The sequence below is a fragment of the Dryas octopetala genome, chromosome 1 (assembly GCF_963921425.1).
Source record: "Dryas octopetala chromosome 1, drDryOcto1.1, whole genome shotgun sequence".
NCBI classification, from domain to species: domain Eukaryota; kingdom Viridiplantae; phylum Streptophyta; class Magnoliopsida; order Rosales; family Rosaceae; genus Dryas; species Dryas octopetala.
The window spans coordinates 3840371-3868327 of record NC_141366.1 but is presented as its reverse complement, the minus strand read 5'-3'; the positions used below and the strand labels follow the sequence as shown (position 1 = coordinate 3868327).

The following is a 27957-nucleotide window of genomic DNA, read 5'->3' as shown; positions in this document are numbered from 1 at the left end:
GCAAAAACTACAACAATCATTGGAGGCCCAGATGCGCGCGAGGGCAAAGCATTGGCCGGTGAATGCGATCAAATTTCTCCTCCACCCTGATCGGTCAACCCCAAGTCGTCACATCAGCCGTCCACGTGGCACGATGAGAACAAATGGGAGGCCCGCCTACTAGCTCACCCAGACAAAGACAGGTGGCCGCCAATTGTACACTGTCGTTGAAATTCAGCTGTGACCGGGTGGTAACCGGCTCTCCCGGTTACGCAGCCGTTAACGTTGTCTTTAGGGACCCCTATATATAACTGTCACCAAGACACTAAGCAAAGTACTCAAAGCAACACACAGCTCTCTTTCTTTTCTTGTGGATTTGGATTTGGATTTGGATTTATTTTCTGAGGCTTCAAAAATCCAACGTACTTTGCAAGAATGCCGATTTCTAGAATTGCAGTGGGAAGCCCAGCTGAGTTTGGGCAGCTCGATGCTCTCAGAGCAGCTCTTGCTGAGTTTATCTCAATGCTCATCTTTGTCTTTGCTGGTGAAGGCTCTGGCATGGCCTTCAGTATGTCCCTCACCTTGTCACTTTCCCAATTTTTTTAATTTATGTTCCAATTTCGGGTTAAGGTGTATTGTTTGATTGTCAATCTACAACAAATATTCTGTTATGATTCATTTTCAAAGAATTTAAACTTTTTAGGTTCACTTGTTATCTAACATGATATCAAAGTTTTAATTCTAAAATGTTCTAAGTTTGAAATCTCTATTCCTAAGCATAAGGGAGAGTATTGACTAGCTCGATATACATTATTGATTATTTTTGTAACACTTTAAACTTTTGAGATTCAGTGATTGTATAACATATTCGGTTTGTTTGAGAATATAATATATCATATTATTGAAAACATAATGTTTCTTTACTATCTGTTACTACTTATGCTTAATGTTATATTTGGTGTATCGGCAGACAAGCTGACTGACAATGCTTCAACAACCCCGGCCGGCCTTGTAGCCGCAGCCTTGGCACACGCCTTCGCACTTTTCGTGGCGGTTGCCATTGGTGCAAACATCTCCGGCGGGCATGTTAACCCTGCTGTCACATTCGGTGCCTTCATTGGCGGCCACATCACTCTCATCAGGAGTGTTTTGTACTGGATTGCCCAGTTGCTCGGATCCGTGGTTGCTTGCTTGCTTCTCAAGTTTGCCACCGGTGGATTGGTAAGCCACTGAGCCATTGTTACTAAACATGCACTTTGTCTCGGCAACAATAAACCCAATTTTTCTTGACAATAATGGAATGCTGTTAATTGATCTGATGCAGGAAACATCTGCTTTCTCCCTATCATCTGGTGTGGGTGTGTGGAACGCACTGGTGCTCGAGATTGTGATGACCTTTGGTCTGGTGTACACAGTGTATGCAACAGCAGTGGACCCCAAGAGGGGAAGCATCGGCATCATTGCACCTATTGCCATTGGTTTCATTGTGGGTGCCAACATCTTGGTTGGTGGCGCCTTTGATGGTGCATCCATGAACCCAGCAGTCTCCTTCGGACCCGCTGTGGTCAGCTGGTCTTGGGCCAACCACTGGGTCTACTGGCTCGGCCCATTCATTGGCGCCGCCATTGCTGCCGTCATCTACCAGTTCATCTTCATCGCCCCAGACACACATGAGCAGCTACCCACCACAGATTACTAAGAATTTTAAGTTTTCAAGTTTTCTTCCCTCTCAGTTAGTTCAAGTGTTGAAATGGGTTTTTGATATTTCTTGTCTCAATGCTGTGGGTGGTTGGTGAAGTTTGTATTTGGCTGTTGTTAATTGTTGTTGATTCCTGTGGACTTTGTATTGTTTTCTTAAATCGTTCTCTTTTTGTTTCTGTTCCATTTGTGGTCATTTTAAAACATTTTAGGTGTAAAGAGGCATGTTCTTCATTAAAATAAGGATAACTAACCACCTACTTACAAAGTTAATTAACAGATAATGGGGTGGCTAAGTCATCCAAAAACAACAACAAAGAGGGTACAGAGTGGCCTGTGGTCCACTAATGAATATGCCATTGTAGCAGCATGTTCTAGTGGTTATGTTTATCTCCATAAAAAAATCGAATTGCAGATGTAAAAATAAGAGGGTATGCAATTTTCTGTTTCTATAATTTGGCTAAGACAGTCCAGCACATGGATCACTCTTTAGCCCACCCTAACCTGCAAGCCAGACTCTGCAAGCCAGACTCAAAGGACTCAACAGGCAGCTTAGACACAAAGCCACTTGTAAGTTGTCCTCTACCTACCTGCTACAATGACAATAATTAAAAGCGAGGAACGTCTAGACTCTAGACAATAAGAGGACAACAGAGCTTGAAAGAGACAAGTGATTTGCTACAGAGAGAAGGGGGAAAGAAAAGTCCTCGAGCTATTGAGTGGAAAAGGACAATGGAGATATGTTGTTGAATAATACTGAAATGGATTATTGCCTGTGATAAAGAAGCAATGATATTATCTACCATGAAGAGACACAAAGGTGACAAAGTTCTATTCATGAAAGTAGTGAAGATAGGGTGAACTGTGCACAAACACGGCTTTGGAGGCCCATACATAAAGATGTACATTGAGAAAAGGCATACCTGCTAGTAGACATCCTGTCTTTTCTCCTTTCAAAATAGTAATGGAAGCTTTATCTAAAAAGCAAATGAAAAAACTACTTCTTCATCTATTCCTTTTTTTTTGTCTTAAAAATTTCCAGACTCCATCCACACGAGCTGTTTCGGTAAAAAGAATACACACCTTGAGTGAGCAGAATTTCAAGCTACAACTCCAGAGTCTCCAGTACCAACATATTTAGTGCCAAATACCATTTGTTTTCAACTTCTAATATAACCATTGTCACAGACTCACAAGTGCCTCAAGTTCACAACCAATATATTATCATGATATAAGTTGGACAGGATTGAACAACGGTGATCAGGCATCTAAAATAGAATGGAGAGACAGTTTTAGACTTCAATAATTAAATAGTCTGAACTGTTAAGTGGTGGATCAAGCGAGAGATTCACTGCAAGAATTTTATTAAAAGCCAATTACATGCTTCTCTGTATGTAGTATGTGCTCCTGAATCACCAGCAACTGGCATATAACTGGTGCCTACAAAAGGTGGCCCTTCACCTTTTCTTCTTCTTGGGGTGTTTACGCAGTTTTGATCGCCGTTGCTTGAACATATGCAGGTACAGTTTCAAGCAGAGGAATGGGTAGCAGAAAAGCAAAACCTGAATAAGAAGAATCCAATGAACATTAAACAAATATATATATGTATATGTATATAAGCAGAAGGGAGACAGTTTTCCCTTGTTGCATTGTATCTGATGTGGGACTAAAACCATTTATTGAAGGAACCACATAGAAGATTTATGGAGGAATATAATTTAAACAGTCTAGAACTACCTTACTGGAGGATCAAGAAAACCATGGTATATTTTCCTGGAAAAGCCTCATATCGAAAGGTCTTGGCAATATGAGCTTTAAGCTGGGGAAAGGAAATGGGAGACCATACTGTGACTTTTATTTATTTATTTTCTTTCATGGGGAACTTTGGTTTTATAAAATGATATCCTAGTAACTCAAGTCCATCCTGGAGTTAGGGATGGCATTGGAGTTAGATTCGAATAGTGCAATTCCAACCCAAACCCAACCCTTCACATTTGGGTTCACACCCGCAAAGAAAATGGAAGATATTTTCTGAATCTATCCACTTATCAGCTAACAGGAAAGCACCCAAGAAATATGTGCCTAATATATGTAAATACTAAATACACATAGACGAGTTCCCAAAAAAACACATGAAATTAAGAAAATTTAAAAATTGATAGTTTCTGCTAGAATTTGTTTGAAATTCCCAACCAAAACATAATAACAGAAATCTAAACCACGTCTCTGCAGAGCAGACAAATTGCCAAATTATCCTACCCTATTACATACTTAAGTTAAAGGTTTAAAACATATTAAACTAAACTTGATGTCGTGGGAATACTCAGAACATACCATCAGAAAGTTATAATAGCTGAAAGAGACGCCAGGGATGAAATCTGGGAATATGTTCTTCTTCTTTACAAATGGAAGTGCTTGGTACATAACCCAGGCTGCATGATAATCACCAATCATTTACAGAAAAATGAAGAGAGGAGGGGGGGGGTTGTATTTTCCAATAACAAACTCATTCATATAACCAAAAAAATTGAAGGCAAGACCAAATGGAAACTATGAACTTACTTTCACCAGCCATCCCTGGAGGATACAAGACAATGAATGCAGTGTACCTAGTAAAAAAGCAAAAGCAAAAGTATTATAAATGGCAAATAAAATCATATTCTTCTTGTATTGTATAAAGTTTTGTTGAGAGGTAAATTTATAATACGTGTATGTAAATTTCAAATATATGATCATAATTAGAAAGAAGATAACCTGAGATAGGTGATCCAAGATGGACAACTTCCCAAGCAATTCAAAGCATAATGTGGATACCTAATAACCTACATGCAGGATCATGCTTATATTCTATTTGATCAAAATTTGACTGTTGTATAAATATTAAACCAATGTACCTCACTTAGGCTCCAAGCAACAAAAGTTACAAAGACAGATGGCAACTCTTGGACCTACAAAAAAAAAACTTCAAAACAATGAACTGCAATTAATATGTGCACAAAAGCAGACCACATAAATGTTGAGATTGTGACAAGAATTAAGAATTTCTGCAAACTTTAGAATTTAGGATTCCTTTTTATGCAATTTTTTGCTTGATTTTGAAAATTAAGATTAGAGTCTTCACATCCCCAAAAATAGTATGGCATATATGCATTCAAGTCCACCATTGCACAAGCAAACACCCCTAAGAGACTACCAGATTCTGCACTTGCCCCTTCCCTTTTGTACAATGGTATTTTAGTGCTTAAAAGCAAGTTAAAAGAACAAAAAACAAAAGAAAGAAAAAGAAGATAACCTGATGGGTTTGACGCAGAAGCCACACAAAGTGAGCCCTTCCTGCCCATTGCATCAAAGGAAACACCACTCCACTCGGCACCAGACCTCAAATTTCATAGCATAAATAAGCATGTAAAACATAATCTTTCTAAAATTAGAAATATATATATATATATATATATACAGCCTCAGAAAACCTACCTATGGCTCCGTGTATAACTTCCAAGAACGCAACCATTTGGAGCAAATCTTCAGCGAAAAATACAGACACAACACTTGGTAAGAAAGAACAATTCTTTGTATAATTATATCAAAATTCGAACAAACAATAGAATTACTGACAGATAAGGTCTCCAGCAGAAGCAAAAGCTCCATTTATGGCCTTGGTGGATATGGCGCTGCTCAAGCTTCCATAGAGACAAACTGCCCTGCAATAAAAATTTCACTTCAAAAAAACCCGATTTTGAAATTTTGAGAGGTGGGTTTTAGGGTTTATTGCTTTACTTACCATGCAACGGCCTGAAGAGAGTTGTAGGCCAAGAGATAGAGCTTGGATAGCTTAGGCATGGTAGCTTCAACTCTCCAAATTCCAACCGTTGGACTTCACTATAATATTCGTTATTTTTTTAGTCAAAAAACTTCACTAATTTTCTGTGACTTGGCGGGTTGGTGGTTGTTGTTATGGACCTTTTGGATTGGGCCCAATTGGGTCAGAGTCTCAGAGATATCATTGGCCTTAGAAAATTACGCAATGGGCCAGATTATTATTTCCTGTCAGGCTGTCACTATGACATGTCCTCTGACAAAAAAAATATATGATGTCCTAATTATGAACCCACATTTAAATATTTAAGAACCCTGAAAAAAGAAAAAAAATCAAAATTAATTTAGACCATTTCAACTGATGATGTATTGTGTTTCTCTTTAATAAACATAATCGATTGAGATGACACAAGTAATTTTATTCTTCAGACCCCCACCAAAATACGTTGTTTTAATTGGCTTGGTATTATGGGTGGGATAAAGAGTTTTTTTTGGGGGGGGTCAAAGGGGTTTTTGTTACAAAAAATAGACTTGCCTGTTGGAGTTATAAGGGTTGTGTTCTATGTAACTTTTAGCAAATGCTTCATTGAAACCAAGATATATATCATATTTTCTGAATGTAGCTTCACAGAGGATTTGGACCAAAATTCTGCAGGATTGATCTATTATAACAAGTATTAGCTCTTGGGATGCTGACACCAATGGCTGATCACTGTGAGTGCTGTTTTCTTCCTATGGTGTTGGTTTTCAGCAGCTGCTTGTGTACCATTTGGTTTGGGAATACATAGCTTGCTCATTAAAGGAGAAGAAAAAAAAAAAGGATGAGTACTTCCAGTAGGCCCTACAAAGGATGATGCAGATCAATTTATTGTAGTTGCTGTTCCATAAGTGGAAAGCATATTCAATTGCTTTATCTTCATCAACTATTTGGACATTGACTTACTGGAAGAGCAGAATAGAATCCACGTCTAGGCACTATAAAAGATAATGTTAATATCTCTGTACTGCATGTTTTGTCAACTAATTGTTAAAACTAAAGATGGATTTGACAACGAACATGTCTATTTTAATTCATATTAACGAACTTCTTACAGAGAAATAGATTGTTATAAGCATTTTCTGTCTCTTCTTGCGGTTAGTGTGTGTTGTGCCACCTTTTGGTGGCCTTAACTTTTTAACAATTGGAGACATAATATTGTGTTTAATTTTGTTTTTTCTTTTTCTTTTTCTATTGTGAACAGTACTACAGTGTACTTGGATTCCCATTTATAATTTGAGAAAGTAGAAGTATATGCCCAAAAGTAAAAATCAAGAAATCCGAGGCTACATCTGCAAAATCATTTGGAGAGATCTCCTGGGCTTTTCCAAGTGCTTTCTGAGTATTTTTCATCAGGAAATGAAATACTGAATGGTCTTGGGGGCATGAAAGGATGATGTTATTGGGTTTGGGTGGACATGTTTGTGCAGCTTTAAAGGGACTACAACTATGAATAAATAAATACATCTTATGGAACATGGATTTGGACATCTAACCACTAATTGCACAAACGATTAAACAAAAAGATAATAAGAAAATGTTACCTGGATCACACTCCTCAAAAGGAGTTCTTCTCCATGCCGGGTGTGGTAGGCTGCTAGCATGTGTACTCCTTTTTAACTTACTTTTAACAGGACATTACTGCCCAGTTAATCCATTCCATCCCCACTTGTTCACACGCACACATTCTTTTTTTCAACCACTTAATGTTGTTTAATTTCTTAACCATTTAATTAGTTCATTAAAATCTTATTTGCTATTTTTGTTGCATACAAACTTGTAGACCAGATACATGGCAGAGTATCTGGGGAAAGCTAGGAGAAGAGTGAAGAGTATTTTCTCTGTCCAGAAGGTTCTTATGCCCATTATAATGATTCTTTTGAAGGGAAATTATGCCATTAGGCATAGTTATAAAGGAATATTGAATAATTATTGGGTTTAATTATTTGAGTGAAAGTTCCTCTGGCTATAATAATCTAGCTAGTAAATTGGAATCAAGCACTTGATGACCAAAGTGTTGTGGAGCTAATTGAAGTGCAATTGATGAAAGCTTTGGGACTGTCAGAACAAGTTCAACAACCAATTTTCTGTAGAGTCTGCAACGGCATGTTTCTTTTGAGCATAAAGGTATGCATAATAGGAAAAATCTCTCTTGTTTGACAATTTGGTGTGTCAATCTAGACCATTGATATGACGAATTCTTGTTGGAATGTATGGTCTAGATTGATATTTTGGAAACGAACATGCCGGATATCTGGTAAAAAAGCATTATTACCCTATACACATAAGCTACAGAATGAAAAATTCTAATGTTACAGTGCATGACCAGCTTGATTCAAAAATTAACTCTTCAAAGACATATGTACAATACTTCCATGGAGTAACTCATGGACATGCCATAAACTTCAAGGTAAAGTTGAAAGTTCTCTCTTCCTCACTAAAAATTGAAAACACACAAGACAGAGGACAGGAACTACAGTAATGCATAAAATAGTGATCTGCAAGTAGCTAGCTGATGATGGCTGATGCAGACCGGTATCTCAGAAAAAGCTTAGAGATCATACCCATGTTATTATTATACAGGTTAGAGCTTCCTTAGGACACTATTTCACATATGAACAAATCTTAATCAATAAAATCCCAATCAGCCAGTTAGAGATGATGCTTTTCCATATTCATAACAGGGCAGAAATTGATCACTTGAAGTAGGCAGAAACATCTTACTTTCTTCTTCATCCATTTTCCACAATGAGTCTGAGCAATACTCCCATGGGGGAGGAGAAGCAGCCATTAAAGGGATTGAAAATTTGCAACCCTCTTCACCATAGCCATCATAAACTGGTTCAATGCTGTTCACTTCTGGCAGCTGAGTGATATCTTTCCATATATCATCCAGTGAGTATTCCCTTTGGTCCCTTTTGCCTTCCTTCTCTTGATCTCCACCTCCATTGATTTTCTTGTTTCCTCCTGAAGAAGCCATGATTTCAGGCCCACCAGTGTCATAAAAGCTTGCTCCTCCTTCAGTTGTGGTGGTGTTTGATGATGAGGAGCAATTGGAAGAAGATGATGTTGGAGACATAACCCTCTTCTTCTCTTGTGCTTTCTTCCTCATATGTGTCCTCCAATAATTCTTAATCTCATTATCAGTCCTCCCAGGCAATTTTCTAGCAATTCTTGACCATCTGCATCAAATTTTCATTCCATATTCAGTAAAATCAATATCGAAGAACCAAAAATTAAAGATTAAGGTCAATTATCAAACATGTTATGTTGTCAAACTGCGGCGAGATCAAAATTACCCATTAAAGGGTGATGATAACCAAGTGATGGAATTGAACATGTTATGTTGTCAAACTGTGAATTACGACTGCAGTTCTAATTCGGAGTCTAACTAGGCCTGAGATCAAAATTGCTATATAATGATCATAAACAAAGTGATGGAATGAAAACATGAAATTAATTATATGGTTTTGTCAAACCTATTTCCCCATTTAGAGTGAAGCTCCAAGACAAGGCGCTCTTCTTGGGGGGTCATCTTGCCTCTTTTGAGGCCAGGGTGCAAGTAATTAACCCATCTCAACCTGCAACTCTTACCTGTTCTGTTCAAACCTACAACAAAAATCACAGGCCAAGTGGGGTTAAATGGTAGCTCCTTGCAAAAGCCCACCATCTCCAAATAACCATACCTATTATTTGTCTCCCGCCACCTTCAAACCTGAAACTTTGGCTATGAAATCCCATCGTCTGTCTCCAAACAAGCCCACAAAGCACACCAGTTGGAAGTCCTCTTGTTCTGTCCATGGACCCTTTCTGATATTCTGTTCCTCTTGCTGTACCATTTTCACGCTCTTTTTTCCTTTTTTCTTTTTAATTTCCCTTGTGACTCTGTCTGACTCTGCCTCTCTAGCTCATTCGTTGTGCTGCTACTTTCTTGTTTTTTGTACATGGAAACTTTGCTGTCCAGTACTGATTTATATACACAACCCAGTTTCCATTACTATGATGATTGTAGCCTGTAGGTGATTATAATATGCTGATTTTGCATCCTCGCCGTCCACGTGTTGCGCGCATGCTTTCTTTGTGATAAGCCACTTTATGAACCTGATGTCAGCCACTACGAATGAAATAATCGAGGTCAGAGATATTGATCTGTTGGTGTAATTTTCATAAATATTTGCATCATATCAGACAGAGACCAACAAAGAACAAACAGTATAACTACCAAATCATATATTTCAATCAAAATTAATAGTAATTGGTCCATTTTTAGATGATTAATTAATGTTGGCTCTGTTGCTAGAAGAGGCTTGCTGGGTTCCCACACAATTATTTGTAGCACATATTAAGTAATCTGCCCATAAGAGACTACGTTAGCTTTGCTGCTTTGTCTTCCGTTGGATAGCAGGGAATAAGTTGATGGAAGTCACTACAAGTTCTGCTTCATTCAATTTGAAGGAATTTGATGAAATGATATTAGTGCCTCTTGACTTCATTAAGGTGTAGATGCCAAGGGAAAGATAAAGCAGATGAGGACAAAGCTTGAAAAGCAGGGAATAGGGAGAGACTGTACTTTGGGGGTGCCCTATAGGCTAACTGACCCATTTTTATTTTCATTAAAATGAGATATTATTCTCAGAAATCTATTGGTAAATGTTTAATTGGTAGATTGAGAGATTCAATGTATCCTTGCCGCTTAAGAGGGCTATACCAGTGCCAGGGTTGATTTGGGTGTTGCCCCCACCAGTAGTCTTTAGATTGGGCTCATGCTTGGGGAATAATATTGGCTTTATCCACTTTGACAAGTGGGAGTTTTCTGAAAAAAAAAAAAAAAAAAAGTGAAAGTTTAGGGCCTATTTGGTATCCTATTCATCAATTTTTTTTTTTTTTCAAAAATTAAATTTTTTTTTTAATATGAGTTTTCAAAATTAATTTTTACAATTCGAAAACTTATTTGGTATGAAATTTGAAAATAATTTTAAAATTTAAAAAAAAGATAATTAGACTTGAGTTCTTTAGAAAAATAGTTTTTAGATAGAGATCGAGAGTGTTTTAAAATTTATAAAAAAAAAATTTAATTCATAATAAAGTCATGTAATTTATAAGAATTTTTTTTTTAATTCATAATAAAATTATTTTAATTTATAAAAAAATCTTTTAAATTCATAATAAAGTCTTCCCCCCGACTTGAAGAGTATTTCCCCCAATTTGAAGGGTATTTACCATCCTAGGGTGTAGAGTTGCATTGTAGCCTAAAATTTCAGAGTTAAAACCAAACATAAAGCCGTCAAAAAAGAAAAATAAAAGAACTTGATTAAAAACTCTAAATTACTATCGGTCTTAGTCAAAGAAAGACTCATAAAATTGACTAAACTCTAAGTCTCCCTTTAAAAAATGATGGCAGCTAAAAAAAAAAGGAAGTTTAAAAAAACAAAAAGGAGAAAAAAGATGTTTTATCATTTTTTTTTTTTTTAAAAAACTTGTTTTTTAATTTTTTTCTAAAAACTGTTTTTGAACATTTTCTACCAAACATGTTTTTTTTGTTTTTGACAAAAAAAAAGTTTTGAATAGGATACCAAACAGGCCCAAATATAAAAAAAAAAAAAAAAAAAACTTATGTATAATAGGGACACAATTTCTTACTCTCACAATAAGTAGTCATATGACTAACATATAAGATGATCTTATGAAAACCGCTAATTAAATCTAACATAGTAACTCTGATGCAACGGATTATTTCAAATTTATCTGAACAAGACTGTAAGAAGTACTCTCTCAATCACATTACATTTAACATTTTTATAGTACTTAGATCACCCGCAATAAAAACAGTGGAAAATTTAGAAATTTTTCTTCCTAAGGGTGTGATAAAGAAGGAATAATAAATTCGCATGCACCTGCCTCATCCTCAAAGAGGCATTTTTATTAAGTTGCTTGCCTCTATTTTAAGCAAAATATCAAGGAACACAAGGTTGAATTAATGGATGAAAAGAGTGTTGAGTGAAATCAATTATCTTCACTTCCCTTTATGAATCGTTCACGGACTATTTGGGTGATAAAAAACTAGGACTTTTTTAACCACGCTCATTTTAATACACCATCCGCCTTGGGCCTGTTGTAGGTTAGCTTTTTTTTTTTTTCTTGTATAAAATTATAGACTTAATATCAATATCTGTGTTGAAAGTGTTTGTATTGATTACCTATGTTATATGCACATTCTTTGTTGATCATTTGCTAGATTAGAACCATCTTGAAGACTACTAAACTATTAAGCCATATATGGTTTCCCTTCTACTATTTTTCTTTAATTAACATACAAGACAAGAATAGATCTCAATACTAAATCTTGGCCATAGATTCAATATTATTGAATTGACAGCTACATAAATTAGAGAGATATATATGTGTTTAGTGGTATATGGCATCATCATCTGCCTCGATTAGTATTAACAATAATATTTTGTGGTGGTGAATTGATGGCGTCTGCAAAGAAGAAGAGAAATCCTTGCTTTATGTGCCTCGTAGACTTGTAGTGGAGTGGACTACAAAGAAGTAGCCAGGAATATGAACCTGTGTGACGTGTACACCACACGCTTGTGGCCACCCCACTTAACTTTAGTACTCTCACTGTTTCACTCTCTCTCAGACACACACACGACATAAAACTTTAGACTGTAAATCCAAATTATTAATTATGTTCGATTCTTAATTGATGTAAATTTAAATTATTACTTATGATAATTCTTAATTAAACACAAAGTATAGATCCTTAATTACTGAGTTTGGAGTTTTTAGCTCGGATTGGAATGCACAATCAAGATTGTGATTTATAGAAATGGAATAAATATTCTTACTATTTTATTTGAAAACATCCAGCGCATTTAAGCTAATAATCTTCTCATTTGATCGACAAGCTTTTACATGGCAAAGCAATACATCATTGAATATGTATCAAGTACCTTCACTAATATTATATTAACTGGCATGATAATTTAAAGAATGTATTAAGATAGCATAATGTGTGGTTTGCTTTTTGTATTATGGTACGGATTAGCTTAAGTAGGATTGCAAATTAATAAAACTTCTTAATTTATGTTTGGTCCGGCAAGATGAAATGATATTATAGTGCAAATTGTTGTTCTTTACATTGTAGTGTGCAGTAGTGGTGTGGAGGGAAGAGAAATGTATGAGTAAACTAGGTTCCATAGCTTGGCAACTTTTCTATCATTCATAAGCTTACCCTTATTAGGTTGTGATTGCTACTTATAGCAAATAATTTGTCATATCTTAATGACAATTTACCTCTTTATTACCCAAAATACATATATTTAATACATATATATGTGCTATTTTTGCTTAGCTAGCTAGATTTCAGTGGGTTTTGTTTTTGGGATCTAAATGGGGGAATCCTTTTTCTACCTTTCTTTTCTACTAAGATCAGTCAAAGGGAGAGCAGTGATTGCAATCAAGATGATTAACAAAATACTGGGATCAATATTCCATGCATGTTCATTACTTCCACTTTGCTTGGTCCTCCTTTTTTTGGTTGAGGAGCGTGTTACTGTTGTTGTCTTTTAGTACAATATAAATTGTTTTTAATTTATAAAAAATAAACAGATTCAAATTCTCTGCTAAGTTTTAATAAGCTTGTGTTTTCTTAAATATTCTTAATCGTAATTGTGTATTATAAAATCAAGTATGTGGAGCAAAAGAATAGTAAATTCGTAATACTTGTATAGGTGCATAAGATTACATGTTAAATGCTTAAAATAAACATAAAAGAGAATCTATTTGCGTAATAAACATGCCAAAACGATTTTAAGGAATCATACATACTAATGCCTGAGCTTAATTAATTAAATTATTAATTGATTGGTGAATTTGGGTGGATTCAATCAAGCATTAGATCAGTAGTGGGAATGTGGGATCTGCATTTGTCTCAATAAATCCAAATATACAATAATATGGCAGCACTCTAATTGTGGACTGCAGAAGTCTTAGTAGCAGAATATATGGCAACTATATATGATTGGTCATTTCCTTTTTTATTAATTATAAACAATGAAACCATTTCATTTTCATGATGTAATGATTTGAAGATAGCTATTAGCTAGAAAGAATGTTATCTTTTTGGTCTCTTAGAAGATTCAATGCCCTTCATTTTCATGTCTACCACTTGTGTAATAAATAAGGCTAGCAATGCAAAGTGTATCCCATAAAATGGAGACACCTTTGGCGCTGAGTCTTTGAGATAAGCTGATAAGCATCATATTAGCTAGCTTTGTGCATATATAGTGGTGTTCATGCTCACAAGTGCAATGCTGTCCAGGCACGCACATCACCTCCTTTAATTTTATAAAATTAAAGGTTTTTGGGATGAGATGTAAACAGTAAAAAGCATGGAGTTGTGACCTCATGGGCTATCCCCACAGTTGCTATCTTGAAATCTAGCACAAGTAAGTCAACATCTTGATATGATCAATCATCACTATATGACAATATGTTTGCTAAGGTATGGGAAAATGAGAGGTACTGCTGTTGATCGTCGGCAGAGAAGAAGAGATCGATCCACTTAGAAATAGGGGAAGAACACATGTACAACTATTTGCTAATTAATAAGAGTAATCATGCCTAAGTTTTTCTCTTCTTTTATTAATGAAGGAGGATTCAAACTCCAATATTGTGAAAATAGATAACATTAGATCAATAATTAGTTATTAATCAAGCTTTAGTTAAAAGTATTAATTTAATGAAAATTACATTCATTCGTTACAGTATTTTTAACATTTTTCCTCATATATAAATATTTTTGTGAGAATAAAAGTACGAGTTGAAGATATATTATTGTCATCTCAACAGTTAAATTATGCCGTAAATCATACAATTGTTTGTTCACAATCTAAAGAGAGTGATATTAAAGGGAACCCATTACAACGTATTGATATATCTCTTAACCAATAGATGTATGATTCAAAATAATTTTGCATTCTTAAAAGTAGAATCTTTTCACTCTAATACTATGATAAATTGAGATTTAGATCCTATGCCAATAGAGTTATCAGCTACCATATCATGATGATCTAGTGGGAAAATTAAATATATCAAACTTAAAACAAAGTGTAATATTATTTTTATTTTCAAATTACAACATGCAATAAAATTTGTAAGGAGTGACATTTTGAAGCAGCAGCAAATCAATTAACTGCATCAAGCGCGTGGAATTAATAGCATGCGTTCCAAATCTCCAGATATTAGGGAGCTGATGGCCCATATGACAGCTCTGCATGCATGATTGAACCTCTTTACTTTTTCAATTCCTTTATCTTCAAATAAAGTAAGCCTTTCCAACAGTCCAAAAAAAACGAGTAAGCCTTTCCATGCACTTACCCAATGGTGCGTGCACGATATAGTATGCGGGAGCGTGGACCTTTCCCCCAGCTTTCCACCCTTGACCCTTTTATGCATTTTATTTGTGTTAATTTAGTTTCTGCAAAAAATATAAGGAAATAATAAATGTATTTCAAAATTATCATTTCACACTCGTTTATACTCTTACAAAAAAAAAAAAAATAGTCATTTTTTGAGTGCAAATAACAACTCTCAAAATATATGATATATATATGTGGTGTGCTTGTGATGCAATCATACGAATATTTACACAAAGTTGATTGCGAGCACTGTTGTCCATCGATCAACAAGACAAAATTTACAAAAATTTGCAGCACAAATCTATCGACATGAATTCATTACTTAGTAGTTTATCAACCTATAAGATAGCATATCATCAATTAATTATTGATTTGTACTTTTCTACCCTTTGTTAGAGAGATTTTGAATTTGAATCTCCATCGTATAGAAAAATGTCTCAATAGTCAGAGACTCAGAGTGTAAAATCTCGGAATCATTTTTTCTCAATCAAGAATGCCTCAACTGAATAAATTCACTTTTTCACACAATTCTTCTGGTCATGCCTTGATGTCGTCCAAGTTTAACTTTTGTTCACTTCCACAACACACTGTCCTTAACATTTCTCTAAAAATATATATATATATATATATCTCTCTCTCTCTCTTTTTAAATGAGAAAAAAATCTTTTAAAGGCACTTTGACTATATACATACATACATAAACTAGACACCGTGTTTAAGGGCTAGGTGGGCTTTTGTCCGACCGAGCCCACTAAAAAGAATTCTGTAAGTAGAATCTCAAGGCCCAAAACCTTTCAGCTCACTTCCCACCTCGGCCCAACACCCATTACCCCCACAAGCCCACCAACCCCAAACGGCAATCTCCCTTCTACTCCCAGCAGTTCTCTTCGCACCTCATGTCATCTTCCTTGTTCTTCCCCAATTCTTCTCTTCTTCTTGTGCCTTAATCTGTTCAGTCGGCTCCCATTATTTCACCTTCTTTTAATTTCTTCCTTTTTTACTAGGGTTTAATTTAGGGATTAATAAATTAAGATTGTAGAGTGTTTTGAGGCTTTGAGCTACATGATCTTTATAATATTGCTTTGGAGTCCCCTTTCCCTAATCACATGAAGTAGTAGTACACTTACATGTGTAATGCCATATTATTTGGATCCAAATTTAGGACATAAATTCAGAACCCTAGTATTATTCTTAAAATTTTCCTAACCTACTTGATTTAGCCTGTGGGCTTATATATGAGTTAATTACACTTACACTCCCTGAGGTTTATTGTCTTTTCACATACATCTCCTGGGGTTTCAACAATTACACATACATTCCCTGAGGTTTCAAAACTATTACATATAACCTCCTATAGTGAGACAAAAAATGATAAGAAATTATGCAAAAAGGTATGCTAAGGGGTTAAATGGCCTAATAAGATTACTTAAGGTGTAAGGTCTAACCTCAATACAAATATTTTCTTTTTTGTTTATTTATTTTTTTCTCTTGTAGGGATTATATGCAACAGTTTTGAAACTTCATGGGGTATATGTGTAATTGTTGAAATCCCAGAGGGTGTATTCGAAAAGATAATAAACCTCAGGAGGTGTAAGTGTAATTAACTCGCTTATATATTTATGGTGTGGATTTCCAACAAAGAAAAAACACTGTGGATGGGCTTTCGGCCCACCGAGCCCACTAAAAAGTTTAAATATAATTTTAAGCCCAAAAAGTTCAAAAACTCTTCAGCCCACTGCCCACCCCAGCCCAGCGCGGCAGCGCCCTCCTACTCCTACTGTTCAATCAGCTCCCACGCAGGTATTTCATCTTCTTTTGATTTTTTTTTTTCCCAATTAGTATTTAAGTAGGTTTTAATTTTGACGTTTAATTCACGGATTAGTTCAGAGCTGCGTGCAAGATCTATGTAATTAAATTTTCCAAGTAATTATATATTAATTCCTTTTGTCAAAAAGAACAAAGATTGAACACCCCCATGCTTTTATTTATTCATTTATGGAAGGGGGTCTGAGTCGGTGGACACAAGACACTGAAATGCACACATTCTGCTGAAAATTGGGCCCTATACAACGTTGTCTTTACTCTTTACACAGTCGTTGCACGAGCTACTGCATGTGAACTTCCACGTGCGAATGATCGTCTAAACCCATGGAAAACATGTAGTCTGAACGTTGGACTATTTTGCCGATAACTTGGACTAAAGTCACTAACCGACCAATTTTAATTCCTAATTCAGACAAAAAATTGATCAAATTAAAAAACTGTAGAGATGCACGGTCATGAAAAAGGACCTGAATCTTTAAACACGTGGCACAATCTTGTCTCTTAGTATTTTAAACGGCTATGATTAAAAGCCGGTAAGGATCCTGATCCCATGAAAAAAATCTTGTACCAGCCACCAGGTGAAGAAAATAGAAATGGATGATGAGATTTTTCTCCATATCCAAAGATTTTGACCCAAAAAGACATTATTTTCTGGCCCGGAATTTAAGTTTGGCCCCAGGCCCCCAGCTGGGACTTGAGAAATATGTCACCCATATGGCCTACTGGGTCCACATTAAATGCCATACTCTCAGACATGGAAACGACGACGTAGGATGTACCTTGAGAAAGATCAAGGTTGGATGACAAGGACTATACAGGACTACCCACCTAAAGATTTCACTGCATCTACTAGCAGATCTTCTGTACCTTTTTGAATCATCTCTTTTAATCTGGATCGTCCACATTTCCTGAAAATTCTAATCAGAGTTGTACAATTTATCATCCTTGATGGGTATGCATCAAACTCATAGTTCACCAGAATATAAAAAAAGTATTGGTTATCTGGCCAAAACAAAAAGTATTGATTATAAATGTGGTCAACGATTTAGGTTTAGGAGAACGCGCTACGTCGGCAGGGGTCCACTTGTTCTGTTGTTACTTTTCAAACTTGCAGAAAGGGCGTTGAAAACGCAATTAAGGTCCTTGTAGTCAAAAGTTGGGTGGTCCAAGTAAACAAATAAACAATGATTAGTCAACTCATCTTGTGGGGGTTTTTTTTTTTTTTTTTTGGCCAGGGCATCTCATGGGGTTTGATTGTTTGAACTTTGTAAGAGTTTTTAGAATTCGAGCAAATAAGCCCAATAAATACAATGTGGTATGTGGTTTGGGAGGCAATAGCCTTTTCAAGAAAGAAAAAACTCATGGAAAATGTAGGACTTCGAGCTTCACAATATTGCATGGGGTAATGCAAAAAAAAAAAAAAAAAAAAAAATTTGAGTCATTAAATGAGAAATGACACAGAAAAAGCCACATCAGTTGATATCACAAATGTGATACAAAAATAGATGGTCTTCATAGCATTATCCTATTGCATGAGTTACATAAAGATAATTCTTTATTGTTCTTAATTATTACTATTAATTATTAAGAGTTTAAAGATTTAGGATTGTTACTTTAAACAAAATATATTAAAAAAACAAAAAAACCTAGTTGTGATGTAAGCTAGTTAGTTTGGTTTTTAAAGATAATGTAAGTTTATAACATCGACAATATTTATTATGTAATCATAATATATTGAACTTATAAGAGTACATGCATACGTATAAATTTATGGATTAACATTGACATGATGTGAAGTGAGCTTGATAAGATTGTGTTTGACAGCTCCTTGCTTACTTAAAGAGTTAAAGTTTAACTAACATGGATTTCTTACTTTCACCTCATTGCTTTTCCTTGAGAACATAACTTTATGAGTCAAATTTAAGAACATAATCTCTAACACACTCATAACTTCGTGTGCCAAAATTGAAGGATGAAACTTTAAAAGAGGCTGGTGTAATTCCAAATATGCAAATGTGAGAAGAATGGTTTAATTAAGCATGTGAAGTTACGCGTAAGTATAACAAAGTTAATCTCTCAAAAAAGTATGACGAAATTAAAATATCTCAAAGTGACGGGTGATAAAATGTTTTTATTTTTTTAATATAAAGTCACTATATATAAATTCTAATTACTGATAAAATAGGCACCGACTCTTATACAAACTTAAAAAATACTAATTAATGTGGTATAAATCTACTCAGACTGATATGTTTCGTATTACATTAATTGATAATTAAATTTGGTGAAATAATTTGACGCTTATAGTATTATTGTTATTAACAAGTGATAATAATATCATTTATCAAATGAGACTCGATTGTGTGAATAATAATGATCCAAGTACAACTGGTACGTGGAGGTGATTATTATTTTTATTATTAGTTTGATTAGTACTTTTTTTGTGGTCCGAGTTTGATTAGTACTCAGTCCATTACTATTATTTATTTTGAAAAAGACATAATATGGTATATTAGTAAAAAAAATTGAAAAAAGACATAACAGAGCAAATTAGTGTTTGGATGATTGGATCTGAAGATTAATAAAATAATAGAATTTACAGTGGGCTACATAGGTGTTGCCAAAATTCTGAAATCTAAAACGGCCCTTATTTGTTTGGTAGTAGTTGTCTGGCGCATCCCCATTTTGAATACATCTGCCCTCCAAATTCTGCCATTTCCATTCCCCCGTTCACACACAACACCGTCTCCTATATATAAATACATCCCAACCCCTCCCTCCCATCTGCTTTCTCTCTCCCGCACTTATTTTCTCACCCACTGCCACTTATTTTCTCAGTAATCAAACACTTGTTCTACTCGACGCGACGCTAGCTAATTAACTCTGTGTTAGAGACACATGGCTGTCACTTCCAGAGGATCACGGGCAATGACCCACCTCCAAATCCCCAACAAATGGAGAGACGCAGAAAACAGCCCCGACCGGAGTACTACTACGGAACCAGCTCCTAAGCTCAACTACATGACTCAGAGAAAAGTCCCTGTTGTTTACTACCTCTCCAGGAATGGCCAGCTTGAGCACCCCCATTTCATGGAAGTCCCTCTTTCTTCTCCTCGAGGCCTCTTTCTCAGAGGTAATTTCATCATATTTTCCCGCTACTTTTTGAGCAACCAAACACTCATCACTCAACCATGTGAATTCATTTTATCAGATGTCATTAACCGCTTGAACTTGCTCCGAGGCAAAGGCATGGCTACCATGTACTCCTGGTCTTCAAAACGGTACCACCTCACTCACTGCATTTCCAATCCCTCTCATCTAATTACTAATTTTCTTACCATCTCATCTTTCAATTCTATGATCAACTTTAGGAGCTACAAAACCGCCTTCGTTTGGCATGATTTGTCGGAGAACGATTTCATACACCCGTCGCACGGCCACGAATACGTTCTCAAAGGGTCGGAGCTCCTCGACCCGCCTATGAATAATCCTATGTCCCTGGAATCGGCGTCGTCGAGGTCTCTCAGACCACCGCCGGAGGCCCAGAAGTCCGCCGACGGCGACAATTATGACTTTCCGTTGGTCGTGCGCCGGCGAAACCAGTCCTGGAGCTCTATCGACCTCAATGAGTATAAGGTGTACAAGACCGAGTCGGTCGGCGAGTCTGCCGGAAAAGCCGCTGCCGACGCGTCGACTCAGACCGACGACAAGAGGCACCACCGACGACGTGTCGTTCGGGAGGAACGGGACGACGACGTGGTCCAGGGAGAGAAAGCTCAACAATGTCATGGTCAGAGTCAGAGTCAAAGTCAACAACGGGAGGCGTTTCAGAGTGGTCAAAGTACGGAGCTTAGCAGGGACGAGATTTCGCCTCCGCCGTCGGATTCGAGCCCCGAAACGCTTGAGTCGCTGATGAAGGCCGATGGACGGCTGATGCTTTCCACGAACAGAGCGAATGAGGATGATCTGAATCCGACGGCTGAGGCTTATCCAGGTGGCAAAATGAAGGCGTCGTCGGTTCTGATGCAGTTGCTATCTTGCGGTTCGATCTCGTTCAGGGACTGTGGGTCGACGGCGGTGAGGAACCAGGGCTTCTCGCTGATAGGGCACTACAAGGCCAGATTGCCACGCGTAGCAGGGAATCAGAATCCAGTTGGGACTGAGACGGTAATTTCGAATTTTGCGGGGGTAAAATTGGAAGATAAGGAGTACTTTAGCGGGAGCTTGATTGAGACCAAAAAAGAGACGGTTCCAGCTATGAAGAGGTCGTCTTCTTACAACGCAGATCGGTAAGTGGATTAATATACGGTGTCGTTTTGTGGTCTTATCCTCTTAATTATATTTTCATTGGTACATAAATTATTTTTCCCCAGTTAATAGGAACCCATTATCTTTGTTACATAACTTACATGTGCAATTAATGAGAGGTACCAACCTATAATCTAAGGTAATGGCTTCTAGTTAATTAATATTAGCACACTAATAATTGTCACTTCTAAATTATTGCATTCACAACTGGTTTTTCTTCGATATACACTATGAAGTGGATTAAACCAGCAGTAGAAGTAGAACTCTTATTAATTATTATAAGAAAAATGTTAAATATATTCTCATTTCTTACATTACCTGATCATATTTATGCAAGAAATGTGACTCATTGACTCACCTAGAAAATAGAAGTGTGTAAATTAGTTTCATCTTTGTTAAAAAATTATTGTACGTGTCAGTTTATAATTTTATATGTAATTGTCTTTTCACAATATGTAAACTAGAGTTTTTGATCTTTATGAGTAATGTGATAGTAAATGTGATGCATAAAGTGTCATATATACTCTATTCCTTAGTGGTATTACTACCTTAATTAATAGTCGATTTGCATTGGAGTTAGGTGTGTTCATTTGTTTTAGATCACCTAAGAAGGTTTTGCGAAAAGGAGGCAGAAATTTGAAGTAAGAATTTAAGGCATTGACAAGTAATGTAACAAAAAGGTTGATTTGAAATTTCACTTGGAAAGTAGCTTCTCTTTTTTTTCAGCAAGGTATTAGGTATACCTTATACATCATGTGGGTTTCTTTCTAGTCAGAAATTTTTTGATTCTCTGATAGCCCATTTGGGATGCTTTTGATTTGAATGAAGATTCGTACGGCATTTCACACACAGCCAGCTGGCTCTCTAGTCTCTACTCTCTTTGCTGCAGAATGGTAATCATCAATTCATCATCTGTGACTGTGGTGTAATTGTATAGCTCAAGCGGTTCCCTGTCATATTAATTAAATTCTGACGGTCCATTTAAGTGACCATATTTACTCTTTGTTTATCTGGTCATTGTGGGTCCCTGTAATATATTTTACATATTATAGTTGCAGTTTGAGAATTCCGTGAACCCCCTCTCCCTTTTACTGTTTCACACAGCAGAATCAAATTAGTGATTTCTTTATTTTGAAGGAGTTGACTTCTTTGTGTAACAATCAAATAATGGAGAGCAATCTCTCTCTTGTTTTTAATAATTATTTAAAAAAATTCCTTTGGAAGAAATGCTTTATTGTTTTGATTAATTCATAATATGCATGGCCTTGCAGGAGCACACAGATGCAATTAGAGGAAACAGAGAAAGATGGAGTAAGAGCAAAATGCATACCCAGAAGGCCAAAGGCCTTGCCCACCAAGAAAGAAAGCAACTACTTCATCACCAATAGCGGTAGTAGTAATGGCCAAGTAGGAGGCAGCAAAAGATTTGAGGTTGGTTCATCAACAAGTTGAAGTACATGGGGCACATTGAAACCTGACTTTGTAAATTGTTGCTCGAAATTGGAAAGCATAGGTAGAAGTAAAAGCAGAAGCTAGCACATTGCAAGTCACGGCACAATGGGCACAAGCATTGAGGAGGAGAAAAAGTATGGCATGGGTGTGGGAATCTGATAAAAGTTTTAAGGCTCTGTTTGAGTTGAAGCTGTGGGGATTGTCTATTTCATTTTGAAGTTGTTTTGGGTCAAAATATTGGGTTGTCTTGGTTTTTGTAAGGGATGGATTTGGTTCCTTAATTTCGGTGATTAGTGGTAAAGTCCAAGCCTTTTTGACTTTTGGAACACGTGAAATAGAATTAAGTCCTAGGTTTTACCAACCACTTTGGGCTGCAGCTTCAAAATGCATCGTTTTTAAGCAGGCACGTGAGCTGAAGGAGGTGTATGGAGATTGAAGACGTAATGGTTCCTCCAAGAAAGTTTTTAAATTGGGCTTTTGCTTGCTGTGTCATATTTATAATGACAACCTCACAAACATAAGCAACCGTGCAACTTCTTGTGCTACCTCATGAAGGAGACAAATGGGGGTTAAGTGTGGAAATGATGTAGAAAAGTAGACAGTGTTTGTATTACAAAACTGTTTGATGTAAACTGTAGGTTCTGCATATGGTATTAATCTATTAAAATTACCACAATTTTCTTGCTTGTGTACAGTGTACTCCGCCTACGTATTACCGTATCGGAATAAGGTTACAGAAAGTATTTTTGTTAATTGCATTATGTGACAGATAATGTGTTTATTAACAATTAATAATAATAATGATTTAGCAATATGCATTGTTGATTTATTATTACATAAGTTACGCTTTCAAGATTTAATAGTTGTTGAGTTACAAGTTTACAACCGGAGCAAATCTGATATATAGTGTGGATTAGTAAAATGATCATTTTAGCATTACTCTTCTGGCTGATGGCTCGTACAGAGTCGATCTTACCTGGGTCTTGTTGATCTTCTTGTCAGTTATTAATTTTTTCAATCAAATGACAAACCTCTTTTTTTTTTTTTTGGGGCCAAATGGCAACCTAAATTTCACAAATTCATTTGTTTTCGTTTGGAAAGCGTGCCATAAAATTTTCACAAGCATTTTAGTAAAAGCTTGGGTTAGGTGTGTGGGCTTAAGCTTAGCCTGGTTCTATTTATTGGCCCAATGCCGTTGTTAGCTTATCTAATCTCTTTTTTTGGGGCCACGGTTAGCTAATCTAATCTAACTCCATGGGGATTAAAAAGACTGCAGCCTATTTTGAATCACAGGCTTCACAGCCCATGCAATATCGTCAAAACACTATTGATATCATTTTCTTTTAAAATTTTATGTTGGTGCAGATATTGTATTTGACTTTCTCAAAAATATTTGGCTCTCTAAAAAATTTAACTCATTTTATTATTATATTTTTACTATAATTATGAGTTGGTTGATAGAATTTTGTGGTTCTGTATTAGTAAATGCGACAATATTTATGTCCCGTTTTTTTTTTTGTTGGATAGTATTTATGTATAATTGATATCATACAACAATAATAGAGAAAACTTTCCAATAATAGAGTACGATTTAGTTGTAACACTACAGTATTTAATATTGGTGCCCAGTTGTACATTTAAATGTTGTCAATAGTTATAGACGGTCACGACGGTGGACCATTGCCTGGCCCAAGGTTGAAGTCCACGATTAGCCCATTGTTTTGTATGCATCATTCAAATGTTGTAATGTTTCATTTATTCATACTTGACCCACTTGAAAGCTTCTTTACTTCACAACAAGTAAACACTAACTAATACATTGACACATTAAGGAACTTGGGATAAATGGATAATGAAACATTATCATATAACTTCGAATCTTTAGCACGTATGAAATAAAAGTAATTAAACAAATCAGTAATCAATATAAATTTTTTTTTTTTGGGAAGAGAACTTCTCATAAACATTAATGTCATTTTGTTCTCCAAACTATTACATTTGTATCAGTTTGCTCCTCAGACTTCTAATTTGAAAAATAAAGGACTTTGACTTTTTCAATTTTGTCAATTGAGGTGAATTCCGTTAATTTACACATTTTTCATCCAAAGCTCCGTTTATAGAGGAATGATTAACCCAAATTTAGCAGGAAATGAATGAGTGAACAAGGGTGCATGAGGGAAAAAGGATAAAATCTAAATGGAAGAGATTATTTTGCCCTAAAAAAGGATCTCACGTGATTGGCACATGGTGCTATACAAATGGAAATTTGGATGAAAAATGTGTAATTTGACGAAATTACTTCAATTGACAAAATTGAAAAAGTCAGTCCTTAATTTTCCAAATTAAAAGTATGAGGAACAAAGTGATACAAGTGTAATAGTTTGAGAAACATAGTGACATTAATCTCAAATAAACATTTTAAATGAATAATAGGCCTAAAGCCCACAACAGATCATCCCAAAACAAAGGCCCACAGTCTACTCTTCCAAGCACTAGTCCCCCGCCCTCAAAGGCCCAACTCACATAGGCATAATGATATTATGTTATTTGAAGAAATATTTATCAAATATTTTATTATGAAGCGTTAATGTCAATCCTCATGTAATCGAAAGGAGTGCTCTAAAACTAACCAGTTAGCAAGTTAATACGAAGCTAATCATGCTTTTGAGCTAACCACATCACTAATCTCATAATCCGAACCATCAATTATTTAGGCCATATTTCAAAGATCATCATTGCAAAAAATCAACTAAATCGAAAATTATGTAGTCATCTAATTAAGATCAAATAAATAGATGATCAGTATTTTCAATAGAAGCATAGAAATAGTTGTTATTATAATCAAATGACTAAATAAATTCTGATTTTAGAGATTTTTTACAGGAATGATCTTTGAAGTAGGGTCTAAAAAATAAACGGTTCAGATTTTGATATTACATTGTGCAGTGCACCCAACATGGTGGTTAGTTTTGTATTAACTTACTAACTAGTTAGTTTTAGAACATTCTTGTGTAACCGATTAGCTTGTAGTCTAATATTATTTATTTTCCTAATAATTAAAAAGGACTCAAGTTCGAAACTTTGAATCTCACCTCTCCCAATATAAAAAGAAAAATTTAATTGTTTTACAATTAGTTCCATATCAATGACTGACTACAAATTATATGAGCGACAAATAAAAGAAAAGCGAAGTGTGAATTAAACATATTCAAATCAAAAATGGTAAATGGATTACTTACCAAAATAATACTAGTAAAAAATATAATAAGAAAATTAAGATAGATATTACTTTCAAATACATTAAATGAAGATAAGCGTTATTTGTACTTTTCTAGAAAAGAGTCTTATACTTTGTATAAGATTTAAAAAAGTGAAAGGCGCAGATAACATTTTCCTGAATAATAAGTATTTATTTTGCAGTCTCCTAAAAAAAAAAAAGCTTGTCAGAAAAATATATTATTTTATATATTAAGAAGTTGTAGTTTGTAGGTTTATTTTCTTCACAAAGAGAGGGGAGGGGGGGAAACGTTCCTTTCCATGTCGCTATGTATCACAGAATTTACACTCCTTTTACCATTCTGGGTATGCCTAAAAATAGGAGTTAATGGCATATTTGTCATTCTACGTTGTGACTTGGCCCTCATTGCGTTGGTCCGACACATAAATCGAAAGGCATGAGAGAATTGCTTTCTGGCTTTCTTAAATTTCAGCGAGAGACTCCAAGCAATCTAAGCAAAACCTCTCTATAAAGTACACACATCTCTCTTTCTCTCTGAACTATATGCACAAGTGCGAGAGTTAATCTGTGTCAAAGTAGCAGTGTCCTTGTCTCTCACTTCTTTTGCCACATTGTCTTAAACAAACACCAGCCCACATGTGTAGCTTGGATTTTATATCACTTCCTACATAGCTTCTCTGTCTCTCTTTTCTTCCTATTTCATCAGAGCTCCTCTCTCTTTTCTTGCATGTTTCAAACACCATCACACACAGCCATTGGCACACAGTAACTAACACTCGCTATTCACAAACTCTCTTGCATGTCATAGACCTCTGCTGCTATTCACTAGTCTCTGTTGATCTCTCTGTATCTGTGGTGAACATATATCTGTATCATGGCAAATGGGTATTGATTTTTTCTGTGAATTGTAACAGGGTTCATATACTTCTTGTTGTTTGAACCTGGTGGGTTTCTGGGTTTTTATTCGATTTAGTGTTTGTGCGCTGATGGGTCCTGTGAGGGGGTTGAGAAAGAGAAAGAAGACTGAGAAGAAGGCTGAAGAAAATGCTTCTGGTTCTGGGTCCTCAGAGAAGGAAGGTCCTCTGGATTGGTGGGATGAATTCTCCAAGAGAATTAATGGTATGTTTTCTTTGATATTATGATTGCTTTACTGTATCTGGTTTTGTTTGTTTTTCCATTTGCTTTATGATATGCTGCTTTATACAGCTTTTGCCAAACAGTGATATCATGTTGCGTATGTATGTTCATTTAGTGTTTGATGGCTTCAAACTGGTTTTGTCTAATTCAATTGGGGGTTTATGTTTTATTTCTCATTCAACTTATATGCAATATAGTGCGAATGTATATGTATTCACATTCGAGAAAGATCCCTAATCTGACTTTAAAGCTGTCCCTTTTACCTAACATTCTGGATTCATGATATATTGCGTTCTTGAAGACTTGAACATTGGAAAGGATAAGATTGTACTATATATAATTTTGACAGGCATGTAAAGAAATCTAAGACAATAACAGTATCTAGGTCCTTAGACAATGCCTGTGGCTTATTTGCGCTCTATATTTAACAGGAAATGTAATAATTTATTTGATTACACAGTCAAGAACTCAAGAGTATTTAAATTATCTTAACATTGGTGTAACAGTTGAATTTTGTGAAGAAGTGATTCCTTTTTTCTTTTGTTCTTATTCACTGATTATCTTACTTTGCAATTGAACAAATTTAATAACATTGCTTGAAGAACATATCAGTAATCCAAATTTGAGGTAGTGGCAGTCTGTTACTAGTTACTACTATGGAAGAGTTATAATGCACAACTGTCTTTACAGATTAATTGGAATACTGCTGTCTGATTAGATTTCTGATCATATAAATGGGTCAACTTGTTATGTCTCTTTCAGCTTAGGATTAATTTTTAAAAAAATTTGGTTAATGACACCATTAAAAATCCAATTCTCAATTGTTTTAAGTTTAGAATTGCAGATAAATATAGTTTGAGCAATACATTAAGTGGGAATTGATAAGCATTCTGCCACTAAAAAGGTGAAGGTGGTAGTAAAGAGGCTTTGGTACAAAATTTTGAGTCTTTGATTGGGTAACATTCAGAAACATGAAGCAACAGATTAAGTAGGCAAGAAAAAATCAAGTTATTTCTTACGCAGTGCTTTATTGAAGTTTGTTC

The 27957-nt window shown here is 35.6% G+C and overlaps 4 protein-coding genes across 7 annotated transcripts; 2 read left to right on the top strand and 2 right to left on the bottom strand.

Annotated features, from left to right (window-relative positions):
* Positions 1-334: 334 nt before the first annotated feature.
* Positions 335-1828, top strand: LOC147296621 (aquaporin TIP1-2-like). Its single transcript, XM_086233192.1, has 3 exons — positions 335-547; positions 950-1200; positions 1304-1828. Exons 1-3 carry the CDS (start codon positions 415-417, stop codon positions 1676-1678), a joined length of 759 nt encoding a protein of 252 aa, XP_086089318.1. The 5' UTR covers positions 335-414; the 3' UTR covers positions 1679-1828.
* Positions 1829-2874: 1046 nt separating this feature from the next.
* Positions 2875-5589, bottom strand: LOC147296620 (Protein-tyrosine phosphatase-like, PTPLA). 2 transcript variants are annotated; one of them, XM_086249394.1, is made up of 9 exons: positions 5459-5589; positions 5293-5378; positions 5152-5199; positions 4970-5055; positions 4572-4625; positions 4432-4499; positions 4240-4286; positions 4012-4109; positions 2875-3239 (listed from the first exon to the last, which is right to left on the bottom strand). In XM_086249394.1, exons 1-9 carry the CDS (start codon positions 5515-5517, stop codon positions 3135-3137), a joined length of 651 nt encoding a protein of 216 aa, XP_086105520.1. In that variant the 5' UTR covers positions 5518-5589; the 3' UTR covers positions 2875-3134. The 2 variants fall into 2 exon arrangements, with proteins under 2 accessions (XP_086105520.1, XP_086105527.1); XM_086249401.1 differs by lacking the exon at positions 4572-4625.
* A 2192-nt stretch (positions 5590-7781) lies between these two features.
* Positions 7782-9442, bottom strand: LOC147296619 (transcription factor MYB59-like). Of its 2 annotated transcripts, none has more exons than XM_086237341.1 (3): positions 9246-9442; positions 9010-9139; positions 7782-8712 (listed from the first exon to the last, which is right to left on the bottom strand). In XM_086237341.1, the coding sequence occupies exons 1-3, from the start codon at positions 9367-9369 to the stop codon at positions 8175-8177; spliced, it is 792 nt and encodes a 263-aa protein (XP_086093467.1). In that variant the 5' UTR covers positions 9370-9442; the 3' UTR covers positions 7782-8174. The 2 variants fall into 2 exon arrangements, with proteins under 2 accessions (XP_086093467.1, XP_086093476.1); XM_086237350.1 differs by having other exon boundaries at positions 9217-9440.
* A 10037-nt stretch (positions 9443-19479) lies between these two features.
* Positions 19480-23225, top strand: LOC147296618 (UPSTREAM OF FLC protein (DUF966)). Of its 2 annotated transcripts, XM_086229965.1 has the most exons (4): positions 19489-19912; positions 19991-20060; positions 20151-21068; positions 22359-23225. In XM_086229965.1, exons 1-4 carry the CDS (start codon positions 19678-19680, stop codon positions 22537-22539), a joined length of 1404 nt encoding a protein of 467 aa, XP_086086091.1. In that variant the 5' UTR covers positions 19489-19677; the 3' UTR covers positions 22540-23225. The 2 variants fall into 2 exon arrangements, with proteins under 2 accessions (XP_086086092.1, XP_086086091.1); XM_086229966.1 differs by lacking the exon at positions 22359-23225 and having other exon boundaries at positions 19480-19912; positions 20151-21072.
* The last annotated feature ends 4732 nt before the right edge of the window (positions 23226-27957 follow it).